Source organism: Lycorma delicatula, chromosome 6, assembly GCF_047948215.1.
Source record: "Lycorma delicatula isolate Av1 chromosome 6, ASM4794821v1, whole genome shotgun sequence".
NCBI classification, from domain to species: domain Eukaryota; kingdom Metazoa; phylum Arthropoda; class Insecta; order Hemiptera; family Fulgoridae; genus Lycorma; species Lycorma delicatula.
Window position 1 is genome coordinate 60,143,311 of NC_134460.1, and position 18,137 is coordinate 60,161,447.

Consider the following 18,137-nt stretch of genomic DNA (forward strand, 5'->3'; position numbering starts at 1 on the left):
AAAATGATTTTATATTGGTAATATATAATGCCCTAGCAAAAATATTTTGAATGTGGATTTATTCAATTTCATTGCTATATTTAGTAGGTAGTTAGCAACAGAGCAAGCCTTGTTGTATATATTTTTTATTAACTTTAACGTTTTTGAAAAAAATATTCTATAACATAAAATATATCTTCCTGGTCGATATATTTATATAATAAAATAGTAAAAAGCGTAAAAAGTTTGTTTAAATAAACAGAAAAAAAGCAATAAATTTTAATAAGCTGTACTGTATTATGTGACGAAATCTGGAACTTCAGGGATTAAATTTTACAACTACGTGTTCAATTCAGACTTAGACTATTCAAAACTGATAAAACGTGTTATTAAAATCTATAAAATTATCAATTAGCAATGTAAAGTGTAATATTCTTGCCATGAAGATAATAACTGGATATTTGGTTGTACGTGTGTAGTGGATATTTGTAATTTTTCATTGATCTATGGTCTCATTATTCGCTATAGCAACTAATGTACCTCTAACGTAGTATCCATTCAGGCATATATTACTCCATCCTTATTATGAAGAGAGTGGTGTAGATAAAATCTTAAAATAGAATACAGTTTTTTATAAATTTATACAATACTGTATAAAATATTCATTAGATTTTATTTCCTCAGCGAACAAAATCAGGAGAAACCTAAATAAAAAATATATAAATATTTCTTCTTTTAAATTGTTATATTGGATATATATATATATATATATATATATACACACACACATACACACACAGGTTAATAAATTGAACAAACTTTCATTATACACATAAATATAAAATATTTACCAGAAATTAATTAAACCAAAACCTATGTTTGCTATAAGATAAACCTTCGTTTGATTAGGGAACTGAAGCTAATGAATCTCAAAAGTGGTATTTAATTCTGCAGAGCATTCCAAATTAAAAGTAAACAAAGCATATCGGTAAACGTTTAATAAAATTATATGAATTAGTTGAAACACGCAGAATATGTTTTGAATTAACATATGTTATTTTAGGAACAATGGTATTAAAAAAAAATCGTGACTAAACAGGCTAACAGGTACACGCCAATAGAAATAACATCGTAAGTAAGAAAAAAAATTGAGGTTACCCCGTACGTTTTTGGAAAAAGATACATATAATATTTTTACACAACATTTAAATTAGAGTACAAGAAAACAAACGAGTTGAGTAGGAGAAATATTATTCAGAGATATTTGTATCCCAATTAATTATATGAGGGAAGAAAATAGATTATATTTATTAAATTTTGAAATAAAATGTAAAAATCATAAACAATTTACAACATTTGCTAAGGTTTTAATCATTTTCCCTAGGGAAAATGCTGAAAGAAAAATCAAACCAAAATGAAAAAAGGTTTATTTTAGGCCTATTATTTTTCTAAAAAAACGGAACCGGAAAAAATGAAAAAACAATAAATTCCAGCTGGTGACGTTAAATATATCTATCATTTTATGGAATTTTTTTATGGTTTCCTATCCTAGAATTACCAAAAAATAAAAAAGAAACTAACAGTAACAAATAATCACTATAATTTTAAATTATATTTATCTAGTATCATAAATTTATAAGCAACAAATTCACTACATTACAACCATTGTTATACTTTATCTAACAAAAAAATAAAACCCGGAAATTTTACAATATTTTTAATAAAATAAAATATGTTTTTATTACAATCAAATAAAACTCAATGTTTAATTTTATTTGTGTATATATTTTTGACTAGTAATTTTATTAAAACTTTCCTAAGAGAAAATTTTAATTATTAGAAGCATATAAATCTTTATAATATATTTAACAGTCTTCTTTTCAGTTTTAAAATGAAAAATAAAAATATCTACTATAGTTAACAAACAAAGATGTCCTAGTTAAAGAAACAATTAAAGCGTTAACCACCTTTTAAATATAAGAAAATATAAGAATGCTAGTGATGAAGAAAGTAAAAGGAACTATCGGCAATTAAGAAATGCTATAAACAGGAAGTGCAAACTGGCGAAAGAAGAGTGGATTAAAGCAAAGTGTTCAGAAGTGGAAAGAGAAATGAACATTGGTAATATAGACAGAGCATACAGGAAAGTTAAGGAAAATTTTGGGGTACATAAATTAAAATCTAATAATGTGTTAAACAAAGATGGTACACCAATATATAATACGCAAGGTAAAGTCGATAGATGGGTAGAATATATTGAAGAGTTATACGGAGGAAATGAATTAGAAAATGGTGTTATAGAGGAAGAAGAGGAAGTTGAGGAGGATGAAATGGGAGAAACAATACTGAGATCTGAATTTAAGAGAGCATTAAAAGATTTAAATGGCAGAAAGGCTCCTGCAGTAGACGGAATACCTGTAAAATTACTGCGCAGTGCAGGTGAGGAAGCGATTGATAGATTATACAAACTGGTGTGTAATATTTGTGAAAAAGGGGAATTTCCGTCAGACTTCAAAAAAAGTGTTATAGTAATGATACCAAAGAAAGCAGGGGCAGATAAATGTGAAGAATACAGAACAATTAGTTCTGTATTCTTCATCAAAAATCTTAACTAGAATTCTATACAGAAGAATTGAGAGGACAGTGGAAGAAGTGTTCGGAGAAGAGCAATTTGGTTTCAGGAAAAGTATAGGAACAAGGGAAGCAATTTTAGGCCTCAGATTAATAGTAGAAGGAAGATTAAAGAAAAACAAACCAACATACTTGGCGTTTATAGACCTAGAAAAGGCATTCGATAACGTAGACTGGAATAAAATTTCAGCATTTTAAAAAAATTAGGGTTCAAATACAGAGATAGAAGAACAATTGCTAACATGTACAGGAACCAAACAGCAACAGTAACAATTGAAGAGCGATATAAAATGCCGAATAGCACAATGTAAACGAGCCTTCAGTAAGAAATATAATTTGTTTACATCAAAAATTAATTTAAATGCCAGGAAAAGATTTTTGAAAGTGTATGTTTGGAGTGTCGCTTTATATGGAACTTGGACGATCGGAGTATCTGAGAAGAAAAGATTAGAAGCTTTTGAAATGTGGTGCTATAGGAGAATGTTAAAAATCAGATGGGTGGATAAAGTGACAAATGAAGAGGTATTGCGGCAAATAGATGAAGAAAGAAGCATTTGGAAAATTATAGTTAAAAGAAGAGACAGGCCACATACTAAGGCATCCTGGAATAGTCGCTTTAATATTGGAAGGACAGTAGAAGGGAAAAATTGTGTAGGCAGGCCACGTTTGGAATATGTAAAACAAATTGTTAGGGATCTAGGATGTAGAGGGTATACTGAAATGAAACGACTAGCACTAGATAGGGAATCTTGGAGAGCTGCATCAAACCAGTCAAATGACTGAAGACAAAAAAAAACCTACTTTTACCATATGGAAAAAAATAAACAATTATACTCTTCGATTACATAAAATTATTTAGAAACTTGGATGATAATGTTCCCAAGAGAAAAGAATCTTAATTTTACCATATAAAGCGATTAAATTATTAATGTCGATATGATGATGTAAGTTAAATGTTAATCTAAAGTAAAAATGAGGTTAACAATTGTAATGAGGACAAATGACTATTTACCTATTTTTGCAAAGAAAACCATCAAATATGTTATAGATAAATAATTTATTAATTAATATAATTATTTTTCTTTAATTTTTACTCTCCAATGATTTATTTTACAGTCTTGACCGTCTCGTAGCTTAGTATTTATTATGTATATCTATTAACACAAAAATATTAACATTCATTCATTTCTATTAGAAACTACAGAGAATAAAATAAAATAATTTGAAAAATCTTTTAAAAATTAATACTCTAGTGATATTTTTAGGGTGTTAGTGTACCAGTCTATTATACATGAACCTATTATCTACTTGTACCTAACCTTTGTTATACTTAATCAATAATATAGGGTTAAGTCCCAAGTCTTCAGTGAATAGTATACAAGTATTTTTAGAAAAATTCATATAGATTTTAATTAATTTCAAATCTTTAGTTTACTGCAAAACATATAATGAACCGAATAATATTATACATTTCTGAACATTTATTTATAGGTAAATATATAATGTATAGGTATATTAATAATTGAATAGATACATGAGTACATAACTGATGAATTAATGCGTGTGTCTGGCTGATAGCTGCAAGTGCCAGCCGATTGACTGTATTCTCTAATCACACACAGTGCGAGGAGATCAAGTGAGTTAGCACACCAAATAAATTGAGCGCAGTACAAAATTACGTACTTAGTAGTACGTAATAAATACAATAATTAGTTTTAAAATCGGGACGGTTTTCAATTTTAAAAGTTATAAAGAAAATTCGTTTTCTATGTTGTTTTTATTTTGTGTAACGTTTAAAATTTACATTCTTTAGCTTACTTTTTTATACAAAATAATTTGCAAACCCTGATTTCTTGTTTGAATTTGTAGCGTGTTCCGTAAGTGCCCATCGAAAATATCGTCCAGTTTTACGATTCAAATGATCTGGATATTGTTAGAATTTCTATGTCTGTACATATGATTAGAAAAATATTCACCAAATGAAAATATTCAGTCTTAGTAAATGAACTAAAATTAATATTGAATGCTGTATTATAACCAGAACATGTACACTGAATATGTTTGTAAAATTGAATAACTTCATATTTATCATTACTATTACTTTGTTTAATATCTATTTCAATATTACATACATTTGAAGTTAATACTCGCAATCGTAGTCAATAGAGTACTCATTAAAATGAGTATGTGATGTTTACTGGAAAGTTTTACACTGAGGGTAATGTAATGTTAATTGTGTGACCAATCAGTTTTTATAAAAATGTCAAATTAATAACTATTGTGCATGCTTATGAATATAGATAATTTGTTTGTGCTTTTTTTTTAAATTCTAATTTACACGTAAATTTAAAAAAAGCTTTTAATTAATTACAAATGAAAAATTTACGTATTAAGTAAAGCAATCTTCCTCTTTTAGCTTTCCTGCAGTTTAATTTAAAAAAAAAAACTCCTGCTCAATTATGCCCAAGACTGAATTTTTGTTAATTAAATTTGATTTTAATATACTTTTTAACTTGGTTTAATATGACTAATAATATATATAGTTGAATATATAGTTTTTTTACAGTGTTGCGGAGAAATACCATTTACGGGGGGAGTGTCGGACTCGTACAGGTTCGGCTAGATGTTGTTATCAGAACCTATGTGTGCCCGTACCCTATCGACTAAAACTCCTATTTCACCGTATCTCTCCACCCGAGGCCGGATCAACTGTCAAGCATAGCACAACCTCGGGGGTGTCTTTTGGGCTCAGGGAGTCAAGAGTCCTCATGACTCATCACCAGCACCCGCACAGATGCAGACGAGTGATGGCTCTGCAGAGGGCTGTCCTTCACCCCTTCGCTCTCTGTTTAGTTTACGTCTTGTGGTCTTCCTAACCATCAGTAGTTACACATTGACGCTGTTTGTGGAGGTTATCCCTCATCTCTTGTCATTCCGTCCTTTCTGCTTTTGGTTGTGAATACATGTGTTACGTATCTCACCACAGTGTTAAATTTATCTCTGCTGCTTAACATCACCTGTGTTATCGCATCAGTTATTATAGGTCCGGTGACGTTGACGCATCTGCGCCGTTCAACTTCCCAGTGCCTACATTCGAACATGACGTGCTCTGGGGTATCGGTCTCTCCGCAGTATCGACATAGATCGTCATCTGCTCTTCTCCTACCATAGAGGTAGGTTCGGAACAAGCCATGGCCCGTCAGTAGTTGGGTCAATCAGTAGTTCAAGTCTTCGAACTTGCGGTTGACCCATGGTTCGACCTCTCTTATTAATTGGTGGGTCCATCTTCTAGTCGTCGATTGGTCCCACCGTTCCTGCCACTCCTGGAACAGCCGTCTACGTGCCACTATACGGTCTTCCCCTTCCTCCACTCAGGCGAGCAATCATGGTGAGAGGGGGAATGCCTGCTAACACTAGGGCTGCTTCGGTAGAAACCGACGAGTAAGCAGAAATGATGCGCAGCGCTATCCTCCGTTGCACCCCTTCCATTCTGCGGCAATGGTTTCCAAATTCCAGGGCAGTCCCTCACACTGAAACTCCATACAAAAGTATAGAGTTTATAACATGCCCATATAACCTCTTTTTACAGGTTCTAGGGCCAGTGACGTTTCCCAGCAGCCTGCTGAGTGCTCGTACTGTCTCTCCAGCTTTTTCTGCGGTCTTCTTAACATGAACTGCGAAGGACCTCCTGTGGTCTAGCCAAATGCCTAGGTATTTGGCTGTTTTCACCTGTGAGACTAGTGTGCCGTCTATCTTCACTGGGACTGCTGGGAGCGGTCGTCTACCTGCTAGACAAACAAACGTTGTTTTATCCCCGGAGAGAGCCAGCCCCTTGTTGGTCAGCCCCTCTTGAACTGTCCTGATAGATTCAGTCGCTGACGTCGCTACTTCATCAACTACCACCAGAGCAAGGTCATCTGCAAATGCTACAGGAGTAACACCCTCAGGGAGTTGGAGACGGAGTACTTCGTCAAACACGATATTCCACAGTGTGGGGCCCAGAACAGACCCCTGTGGGACCCCGCACGTGACTGAGAAGCGGATCAGTTGGTCATTTGTTTCATATAGTAGGTACCGTTCTTCCAGGTACCTTTGTATTATCCGTCTTATTCCGTCATCGATTCTTCTGTTCCTGAGAGCTTGGAAGACGGCCTCTCAGCGCAACGAGTTGAAGGCGTTTTTGACATATAATAATACGACCACTGGTATTCTACTCGTGCGCCAAGTAACAGCTACCGCCTCAGACGCCAGGTCGAAGACGTGTTTCACCGCATCCGGGGCCGACCTGCGTTTCCGAAAGCCGTATTGGTTATTGGAGAAACCGCTACTGTCTTCTATGTTTTGTTTCAGTCTGGCGTCAAGCATCTTCTCTAATAGCTTGCAGAGTGTGTTTGTCAAGCATATCGGGCGGTAGGTGGTACTCAAAGCACCAGACGCGACTCCTTCCACTCCTGAGGTATGTGATCCTCCAAGAGAATGATCTTCATTACGTGAAGTAGTTCAGCTGGTGCTTTTTCCACCAGTATCCGTACCACCTCCGCCGGTATGCCGTCCGGTCCAGGGCTTGTCCGCGGCTTAAGACTCTTTCCGGCTGTTTTCAATTCCTCCATGGTAAACAGGGCTAGATATTCTACGACTATTTCTTCTCAAAAAAATTCTGCCCTCTCCGAAAACAGCGTCACTACAGAGTCATGTACTTGCTTTAATGTTAGTACTGGGGCTCTCCTTCCTAACTTCCTGCAGACGGTACGGTATCCCTTCCCCCAAGAATCCTGATCCACCTTATCGCACAGTTCCCTCCAACAGACGTTCTTCGCAATTTTGATGGCTGCCTTATAGGAAGCCCTTGTTGCCTTGAATCTGATATGGATGTCTGTTATTTGCTCCTGCGGTGTTCGTCTGGAGACCCGTTGATATGTCCGCCTGGCCGCCCATGCTGTTTTCCGTAGGTGTTCAATATGGGGAGTCCACCAATAGGCATGGCGAGTCGGTGGTCGTTTGGTGTAAACTCCGGACGCCACACACTCGTCCTGCACCACTAACATGAATTCCCTCGGTCGTAGCGGTTCAACCAGACGGGCTGCTATGTTTTCTCCAAACTTAATACATCCTTTCTTGGAGACCATGTTCCTGTCTCTCCGTAATATCCCAACAGGTGCTCTGGTGCAGAACTCTACAAACAGGTGGTCCGACAAGGACTCCTCATTTAGTACTGACCAGTCAGCAAACTCATTAACCCTTTCCGCCCGAACAAAGGTAAGGTCAAGAGCGGAGGCTGAGGAACCTCTCGTCCACGTCATGGAGCTGGTGTCGTTTATACAAAGGAGCCCCATGGCCGCAACCTTCTCTCGGAGATGCTGTCCTCCAACACTGTCCACCTCACCAGCGAATTCTGAGGATTTCGCATTAAAATCTCCAGCGACTATTAGGTTGCTGCCTCGGTGCCTGGCCAGTTCAAGAAAGAGACCATCCAGAAAGTTTTCATATACCTCCATTCCAGAGTTCGGGGAACATTAACAGGAGAATACTGTCACTAGGCCAGTATTCTCCCACACAAATCCGTTTCCCGAACCACTTGCAACGAGTGGGATACCGGCCCTGGGGAAGCCTATCGCCACGTCTCTGTTGTCATCTACGTGCCATGTAGTGCTGGACAAGATCGCTGCAGGCGGTTCTGACATGATAATCACATCCGAGTGCGAATTGAGCGCTACCTCCCAGCAGCTGTCCAGAGCTCTTCTGCTCCTGCACGTGTTAAGTTGTAAAAATTTCATTTCCGGATTAAGTATTCTCTGGTCTGGTGGTCCTCCTTGACACATATTGAGCAATGCTGTTGATTCACACACTGTGCTTTCTTGTGTCCTGTTTTCCCACAGTTAAAACACAAAGCCGTCCTGTGTGTCCCGTTTCAAGCTGAGGAAGTGTATCCATGTCCCCAGCAGCGGTAACACCATTTTTCCGGCACTCGCATCCTGGGCAGGCAATGCACCCAGCCTATCTTGATTCTAGCTGCCGCTAGTTTTTTGGCAGCCACATAGTTTGTCACCACGGTTGCGTTCTGTGTCGCTCCATACGCTGGTCGTAGGGAAGTCACTTGAAAGCTTGCCGTTTCTCCTAGTACTCCTCGTACTGCTGTTTCTATGTCCACCATTTCAGGGTCGCCTTCGATGTCCTGCAGGTGTACTATAGTTCGTCTTCCTCTCGTCCGGACATCCACTTGAGCCTCTGATATCTTTTCCTTCAGGACTGTTCGAAGTGTGGCTGCTTTGTCGTTGCCTTGCACCCATATTTGTAATTCTTCTCCTGCCCCTTTGCGAAGGGAGAGAACTTCTCCGACTTCCTCTTTGCTTACGGATTGTTTAACTGCCCTTAGTAGGTCAGCATACGACTTCCCTGTAGCTTTGACTACTACCGTTCCACTTCCCACTACTGCAGGAGTGGAGTGGTCTGTGTTCTGTGGGTTCTTCCCTCGTAACTTGTCAGTCGTCAGCCTCACCGTTTTGACACGTTTTCCTTGTCTTCCAAAGACATAGAGTGTCATCCTCTCCACACACTGTCCTAGCCTTTCACCTGGTAATATGAATACTGGGTGCATTGATTCTCCCTTAATCTTCATTAACGCTGCCAACATCTTACGCAAGGTTTCCATTTCACCTTGTGTAGTATCGAAGTATATGGAGAGTTGCCTACTGCTCGTCGGGCAGTTTGATTTCCCGAGTAATTTGGCGCTGCACTCCACTACGTCGCCTGCTGTAACCTCCGTGTATGTGTTGTGCTTATCCCCTTACGTCCTCTTCTTAGACATATCAACAAAGCGGCATATGTCTCCACTCCCTGTCACTGGCTCGCTGACTCGCTCAATCTGTGCCATAACATGATTTGGCCAATGTGAGCTAACGGCCTCGAGTAACTCTTCATCATTAAGAGACCTCTGCATTATATCACTGTAGCTGTCACTATCTTTGCCTGATGCCTGCGTTGCCATGTCCGTATTATTCTCCCTTCTCATCTTCGATATGATTTGATCGACTCTCCCGGTCGATATAATGTCTTTTACTTGGTTGGCTGTAGTCAGTAAGCCCGCAGATGCCTGCCTTACACCCTCATTAATGATTTTATGAGGTTGTAGAAGGGAGTCAAGGTTTTCCACCTCTGAACAGAGCTCCCTTAGCATCTTCATAAAGTCCTCTGATGTCAGTTCCTGACTGTTTTCTGTTTTCTCTTCACACTCTTTTCCCGTTTTGTCTCCCTTTGTCTGTTCGGAGATATGTATCCGTCTTACAGCGGGGGACAGTACTGTCGGCGACGATGGTTTCTTCTGTCTCTTCAGGTTTGTTTTGGAGCTAGTTGCCGTACACTCCATGTCAACGTCCCATCTGTCCCGCACATCGAGTTGATCCTCCTCTGACGATGATGCTAGCGACACCGTGTATTTCTCTTCTTTGTGTGTCACCTTCCCTGATTTTTTCTTTAATTCAGTGTTGTTTGCTTCTGTTTTCTTTTCTGTTTTCTCGTGGATAGTCTGGAACTCAGGTTTTTTAGTTCCACATCCGAGTCACCCGACGAGGTCTTACAGTTCTTAACAATTTTATTTGTCTTTTCTGGTTTCATGTATGCCTTCAGAAATCCCTTGACACTTTTGGGGTAGTCGTATTTTGCCTCCCCGAAAAAAAAAATAAATAAAATTTTTCTGACGCTCAAAAGTCGCGCTAGATTCCAGTGAGGTTGAAATCTAGTTCAACAAAATCTATTGCTAACTTAATTTCAACACTAGATGTTAAACCTAGCTGTGTCCGTAGCCTAGAGTTGACGGACGTTTTTAGGTTATGTCAACCTAACACTTCTTTAAGCTAATTTAACTACTTAAACTAAACTAAAAGTGTATACTAATATTAAAAACTTAATATACACCTTTGACATTATTGTTTTTAAATTAACAGACTATTTTAAATGACCTATTTAATTTAATATAAGATATCAAAAGTTACCTTGCTTATAAACACCACGTGTTCTTATACTGAAATCTTTAAACATTATTTACTTTAAGAGTTCTCAACCGATTTTAATGTTTTACGTCTCATTTCACTCAGAAAACTTAGCTGAAGTTGAAGTTCAATTTAAAATAACTTTTAAATTATTAACTTTTTCTTCTTTTGGACGTTAAATCTCTCAAATCTATAAAAATATTTCTAAAAATTATTTTAAATTATTCCTTTATCTTTGTTTTGCTAAATTATTGTTTCCATGAGTGCTCTCCTTGCTTACACAATATTGTTAAAATTATATTATAATTAATTTATTGTTGTAGAATTAATTTACCTCATGTTTCCTAATTTATTAGTTGCTACAGAAACGTGTAGACATAAAACTTTTTCTCTAAAAAAAATTAATGTGAAATTTATAAACGTATAAATGTATTTCTGTAAAGCAAAACATTTCTTTTTTAATAAATTTTTAATTAGGTTTCAGAAAATGTGTTCTTTTAATCCAGTTACACACGTAATTTTTGATGTTGACGGGACATTAATAGATACTGAGACTATATACACTGAAATATATCAAAAAATGATTGAGAAATACGGTAAAAGTAATTTACCTCTTGAGGTGAGACAGAAAGCTATGGGAAGATCAGAGGCTGAATCCCTTGAAATTATAATAACCGAACTCAATATTCCCGCAACTGTTGAAGACGCTATGAAAATAAAAAATGAAATGGAAGAAGAATACCTTAAAAACGTTACGTTAATGCCAGGAGTAAAAAGGTTGGTTTGTCATTTAAGTAAAAATAATATACCGATGGCAATGGCTTCCAGTAGTTCATACAAATCACTTGAATTAAAATTCAGAAAACATCAAGACTTTAAAAAAATATTTACTCATCTTTTATCTGGAGAAGATCCTAAAGTAAAAAATCCTAAACCTGCGCCGGATATATTTTTAGTCTGTGCGTCAATGTTTTGTGATAAACCGGAACCGAAAAATTGTTTAGTATTTGAAGATTCTCCAGCTGGTGTTAAAGCAGGTATTTCTGCTTGCATGCAAGTTGTTATGGTGCCCGATTGTAATACTAAAAAAGAATTAACAAAAGAAGCCACATTAGTATTAGAATCGCTAAATAATTTTAAACCAGAATTATTTGGTTTACCAAAATTTTGTGTTTAATTTTTTTTTTTAAATAAGAATAAAAACATTTACCTTTAAAATTTTTGTTTTATTTATCAAAAATAAAATCAGGATAAAAAACTGTACCAAGACCAACCAAATTATAAATTAATATAATCCCTAAAGTAATTGATTTTATTTAGTGTCGCCTTAAGTAATGCTAAAAACGTTGGCTATGCCGGCGGCTGTAGAATAGTAAAAGGGAAACGGTTGAATAATTGCGGTTAAACTTATCTTGAAAATTTTCGGATTAAGGAAAATTCTAGAAATTAAAATAATAGGAGCGTATATTCGTTCATGTGTTTGTAGTTGCACCTGCTTATTTATTTGGGTAAATAACTAATTTATTGGTGACAATAAGTTAGTTACTGACCATAATAACAATCACTAGCGACCTGAGGTAGATATTCCCCACGTCCGGAACACAACATCTACGTTCCACGTCCAGGGCGGCAACAGCTGTACTCAAGTACATTACATATAGCTGGCTAACGGTGTTCCGAGTGCTGTTTCTCGGATATGCTTTTTTCGGTCGATTTACATCTATAGGCCGAATTACAGGACTGGACTTTACGGCCACCTGCAGATAAGACATTATTAACGATTACGGAAATGGATTAATACCGCCTTTAGAGCTGGCGATGTGGCGGCCACGGTCAAAGTTATTTGCAGGTGTAACGGAGACCTTTCGTCGTCCACATGCCCCCCGCGATGGCAAGCATTTAGTTAAGGTGCCCATGTTCGGAGCATGGGAGCGCTGAAAGCTTCGGTGTGTAGGGGCCTGGAGTCAGTGCAGAGACTGCGCATCCGCTCTCTGCCAGGACATATGCCGGTTCCACCGGGGTACCGGAACGGACCTCCAGGGTTGGTAGCCCTGGAGTGGGGGTGTACCCCGGCGGCTAGCCTTACTACAGAAGGGATTTATTGTTCATGCAAGTTGAACAATTAAACGTGGCAGAGGGTGCACGTAAACACCCTCGTTTAGAACCGGCTGTTTCGCCTGAGGCGAAACGCCGAAAGAGTACGGAGATTAAGAGGATTGAGATTGAGGCTAGAAAAAGCTAGCAGAAAGCTTTTTTTAAGAGCAGCATCCCAAAACCTAAGTTATCACGAAGGAAGAAAGTAATTTCTCGAAGGTGAGTCCTTTTCTCATCGCTCGGGAAATAAACAAATGTGCTGGAGGCCCTGTTAAAGAAATAAGAAAAACTTTCACGGGACTTCATGTAGAGACTGTTAATGATATACAGTCTCAGAAGATTCTAGGACTAAAGAAAATTGGAGAGCTAGCTGTACGTGTTGATCCCCACGGCACGCTCAACACCTCAAGGGGTGTTGTGGTCTGTCGGGATCTTCTTAACTGTACGGAGCAGGAAATTGTAGAAGAATTAGCGCCGCAAGGAGTATTAGAATGTCGGAGGTTGAATATCAGAAGGAATGGCGAAGTCCTTCCTTCTGCATCCCATGTTCTTAGATTTAACCGGCCTACTTTACCGGAGAAGATAAGAGCGGGCATACATCGGTTGGATGTGCGGGCATTTGTCCCACAGCCAATGCGATGTTTGAAATGCCAACGCTTTGGACACACCGCTGTTAGGTGTGAGAGGCCGCAAATATGCGTGTGCGGTGATGCAGTTCAAGAAGGAGAGCCGTGTAAGGAGCCTCCTACCTGTATAAACTGCAGAGGACAGCATTCCTGTAGATCCAGGAACTGTCCTGTTTACAAAGACGAAGTGGCTGTGCAGGAAGTAAAAACCCTGCAAAAAGTCAGCTACTTTGAAGCAAAAAAGATTGTAAACACCCGCAGACCTAGAGAAATAACAACATATGCTCAGGCTGCGGCTGCTGTTCCTGCTCCTGCTCCAGTTGCTGTTGATGAGAGTGTAATCATCAACAAACTCGCACCTACCTTGGCTGGCTTAATTGAGAGGATAATCGAAAACAAAATGAAGCCTCTCAGCACTGAAGAACCTGTTAAGCCAAGAATAATTGTACAGCCTCCTGAAGACACATCTGTAAAACAAAAAGTCGCACCAGCACAGAAGAAAACGGACACTAAACCTGATATCCAAGTCCGTCTTAGCGAGATTTTAGTTGAAGATAAGAAAGTGACAGCTACAGAGTCTGTTATGGAGGCTCCCAAGCCTCCTGTAACTGAAGTGGCCTCTAAGCCTCAGAGGCCACAAAAAATTTCACAGGGGGGACGAGTGTCCTCCCTTCCACGGGCGGTGACCGGTGCGCCCCCCGTGTCGGGGAGTGGCCAGGTTGCTGCCTCTCAATCGGCGCCTGAAACCGGCGCCGATCCATGCCCGTCGTCGTCGGCGGCTTCGGTGGTCTCCGATTTGGAGACCGGAAGCTACACCGGCGACGATGTTCTCCGCGAACATGATGCCATTCGCAATATGGAAAAGAAGAGAAAAAAAGGATGGCAGAAAGGAAAACCAAGGTCATAATTTAATAAAAAATTAGCGAGTCGATTGTACAATGGAACATCAATGGATGTTTTTCAAACATCCATGAGCTCCAACGCTTGGTGCATGATGTAGGCCCGATTTGTATATGTCTGCAAGAAACGCATTTCCGCCGAAATTAAAATTTTAAATTAAAAGGTTTCGATATATTTCGGCGAGATCAACCGCCAGATGTAAGAGTTAGAGGTGGAGTAGCTATATTTACATCGACTAGAGCTACCACCGAAGCGGTTGTTCTAAACACCAACCTACCAGCGGTCGCCGTTAGAATGAAGCGACCGCTTAAGATCACTGTGTGCAGCATATACTTACCGAATTACGATTGGAATAAGGATGACATAGAAAGACTAATTTCCGAGCTTCCCCCACCTGTTTTACTGGTGGGTGAATTAAACGCTCATAATTCTCTCTGGGGATCGGATCCAGTAGATCCCCGTGGAAGAGAACTGGAAGGGTTCCTGATGAATTCAAAACTTATTATTTTAAACGACGGATCAGGAACCTTTTTCAATGCCAGAGATGGATCGACGTCCTGTATAGATCTTGCACTTATAAGCGGATCGACAGATCCGAGGTACAGCTTCCATGTCATAGACGATCTGCATGGAAGCGATCATTTCCCGGTGCAAATTGTAAATGATGTTACAAGAAAAACATATCCCATCTCTAAAAGATGGTTATTTGATAAGGCAGACTGGACGAGCTTCACAGCTAGAACGATACTCCCAGAAACAACTGGAGTTGTCGGAGACGATGTCGACGCCATAACAAATGCAATAATTCAGTCGGCATCGAGATATATTCCCAAAACATCTGGGAAACTTACAAAGAAACCCGTTCCATGGTGGAACGATGAAATAAGTGAAGCTATAATAAGAAAGAAAAGGGCGTATAACGCCTTTAAGAAGCGTCCTAGTATAGAAAATCTTGTTGCCTTTAAGAAATACAGGGCGTATGCAAAACGTCTTAAGATAGATTCGAAAAAACGATCCTGGCAGCAATACGTGTCATCCATCGACAAAACTACTACTGCATCAGATGTTTGGATGAAAGTGAAGGCGATTTGTGGGCGTAATGATTTTGCTCCCATAACTAGCCTTCAAGATGAAGATGAAATAAAAGATACTCCATATGAAATTGCAGAGTTGTTATCCAATCACTTCGAAAAGGCCAGCAAAACGGCCAACTACGAGGAAGGTTTTCGAACCAAAAAACAAGAACTCGAAGGTCTACTAAATTTTAGAACTGAGTATAATTACTCATATAATGTACCATTTAAAATGGAAGAATTCGCGAAAGCGTTGGAAAAATCAGGTAACACAGCTGCTGGTCCGGATGAAATCCACTATAATATGATCAGGCAGCTGAATACCACTGCAAAGCGTAGATTATTAGAACTTTATAATAAAATATGGCGGGATGGAACGTACCCGCAGCAGTGGAAAAAAGCTCATGTTGTTCCAGTACCAAAGAAAAATAAAAATTTAACAGACCCCAATAGCTACCGTTCTATTTCTCTGACGTGTGCTATGGGAAAAATACTGGGAAAAATGATTAATAATCGACTCGTCTGGGTTTTGGAAAAAGAAAACCTGATATCACCGTATCAAGCAGGTTTTCGGCAATACCATTCTACCACTGATCAAATGATCAGCTTAGAGGACATTATATATAACAGCTTTATTACAAGGAAACATTGTGTCGGAGTCTTCTTTGATCTTCAGAAGGCTTTTGATATGACCTGGCGTCATGGTATAATGCTCCAGATACATGAATGGGGCATTCGTGGCAATCTGCCTTTACTGCTCAGCAACTACATGAATGACCGTACCTTCCAAGTACGCGTCAACAATGAATATTCATGTGAAAGAATCTTGGAAAATGACATACCGCAAGGTTTGCCGTTGAGCGGTACCTTGTTTACCATTGCCTTTAATAAATTGATATTAGCCATTCCAGTAGAAATCAGCAAAAGCGTCTATGTTGATGATCTGACAATCGTATATGCCAGCAACAAGACTGCTATGGTGAGGTACAAATTGCAACGAGCGATCAATGCTCTAAATGAAGTTGCAAGGAATAATGGATTCCAATTCTCACCAGAAAAAAGGTGCTGTGTACACTTTTGTAGGAAAAGAATTCCTCATCAAAGTCCTGCGTTGACAATTGATGATAATCCACTACTATATAAAGACAGCGTAAGGTATTTAGGACTAGTATTGGATAAATCCCTTACATGGGGATTACATATACAGGACTTGAGTGATAGATGCAAAAGAGCCCTAAACATTATAAAATGTGTATCGAACTTAAATTGGGGCTCAGAAATGAGACATTATTGAGATTGTATAAAGCATTGGTTCAATCTAAACTAGACTACGGATGTATCGTATATTCATCCGCTAGAAAGTCGCACTTAAGAAAGTTAGACGTAGTTCATAATAGCGGAATAAGATAGGCAACAGGTGCTTTCCGCACAAGTCCGGCGGCTAGTCTGATGTCTGAAGCCGGAATAATGCCACTACCTTATAGAAGAGAGATCCTCTTGTTAAGATATGCAGCAAATATATGGGCTTTCCCTGCTAATATAAATAATAAATTGTTTACGAATCATCCCATGGCTGCATTATACGAACGTCGTGCTACCTATTCCAGACCAGCCGGAATTAGGTACCACGAATTACGAAATAAATATGAAATTGCCATTCCAGATACATTGGCAATTTCTACTAGAGAAATACCGCCATGGCTCTTGCCAGCGGTTAATACAAGTTTGGATCTCTCTCAAGGAGAAATAAAAAAGAAACCAACAGTGATCATCCAGCAGGAATTTTTGGCAACCGTCAGTAGTTACGAAGAACATATTAGAATTTATACTGACGGTTCTAAAACCGAACATGGTGTTGGATGCTCGATATATGTAAATGAAGAAGCCCACTTTTGGAGACTGCCAGATGTGGCCAGTGTCTACACGGCAGAACTCACTGCAATTCAGCAAGCTCTTCGCTACACTGAACACTATTGTGAAGAGAGAGTGCTAATATGTTCCGATTCATTAAGTGCACTCGTCGCAATTCGGAACAAGAACATTAAGGATGTCCAAATTGCAAACTTCCTAACCATTTTATACGTACTAAAACAACGAGGACAGCGATGCGTATTTGTATGGACTCCGGGGCATGCTGGTATTACAGGTAATGAAATCGCAGACGAAGCTGCCAGAAAGGCAACAGACTGCGATGTTTTGGATGCATTTCCTGTAAGAGTGGCAGATGTTAAAAACCGTCTAACAAACATAGTAAAAAACAAGTGGAATGCTGAATGGAGGAGATTAAATACAAAATTAAACACAGTAAAATCTTCTCCTTATAAATGGAAAAGCGACTATAAGTTGACTCGCCGTGAACAAGTAGCGGTGACCAGACTTAGAATCGGTCACACGCGATTAACAAATTTATATTTGTTAACCGGCGAAGTTTGACCAATGTGCGGTGTTTGTAATAAAACACTGACAATCAAGCATCTTATATAAGAGTGTACCATATATGAGGACCTCAGAAAGAGGTTCCGTTTTAGAAATAATATTACTGCTGATATGGATAATGGAAATGAACAAAATATAGTTGCATTTTTACACGCCAGTGGACTTCTTAAAAGTCTATAAAAATGAACGTTTAAAGCTGTGACAAAAGAAACTCTAAGCGGTAGCTTATATATAAAGAAAAAATGGTATTGATAAGTTTAATTTTAATTTTAAATGTATGCATATATACATAAGGGAGTCTCGAATCGTGGCACGTATAGTGACGGGAGGTATCCCTCTTGCCTAGGCCATTTTGGCTCACCTGCATTCAAGAGCAGTGAGTCGGGGTGTGTCCGATGATGGCATGGGGGACC

The 18,137-nt window shown here is 38.7% G+C and overlaps 1 protein-coding gene across 1 annotated transcript; it reads left to right on the top strand.

Moving 5' to 3' along the window:
* Nucleotides 1-11,082: 11,082 nt before the first annotated feature.
* LOC142326868 (pseudouridine-5'-phosphatase-like) lies at nt 11,083-11,772 on the top strand. Its single transcript, XM_075369602.1, has one exon. The coding sequence runs from the start codon at nt 11,083-11,085 to the stop codon at nt 11,770-11,772; it is 690 nt and encodes a 229-aa protein (XP_075225717.1).
* Nucleotides 11,773-18,137: the final 6,365 nt, after the last annotated feature.

Excerpts from the sequence above, each read along its gene's own strand:
- LOC142326868 (XM_075369602.1), top strand. The coding sequence starts at position 11,083 with ATGTGTTCTTTTAATCCAGTTACACACGTAATTTTTGATGTTGACGGG.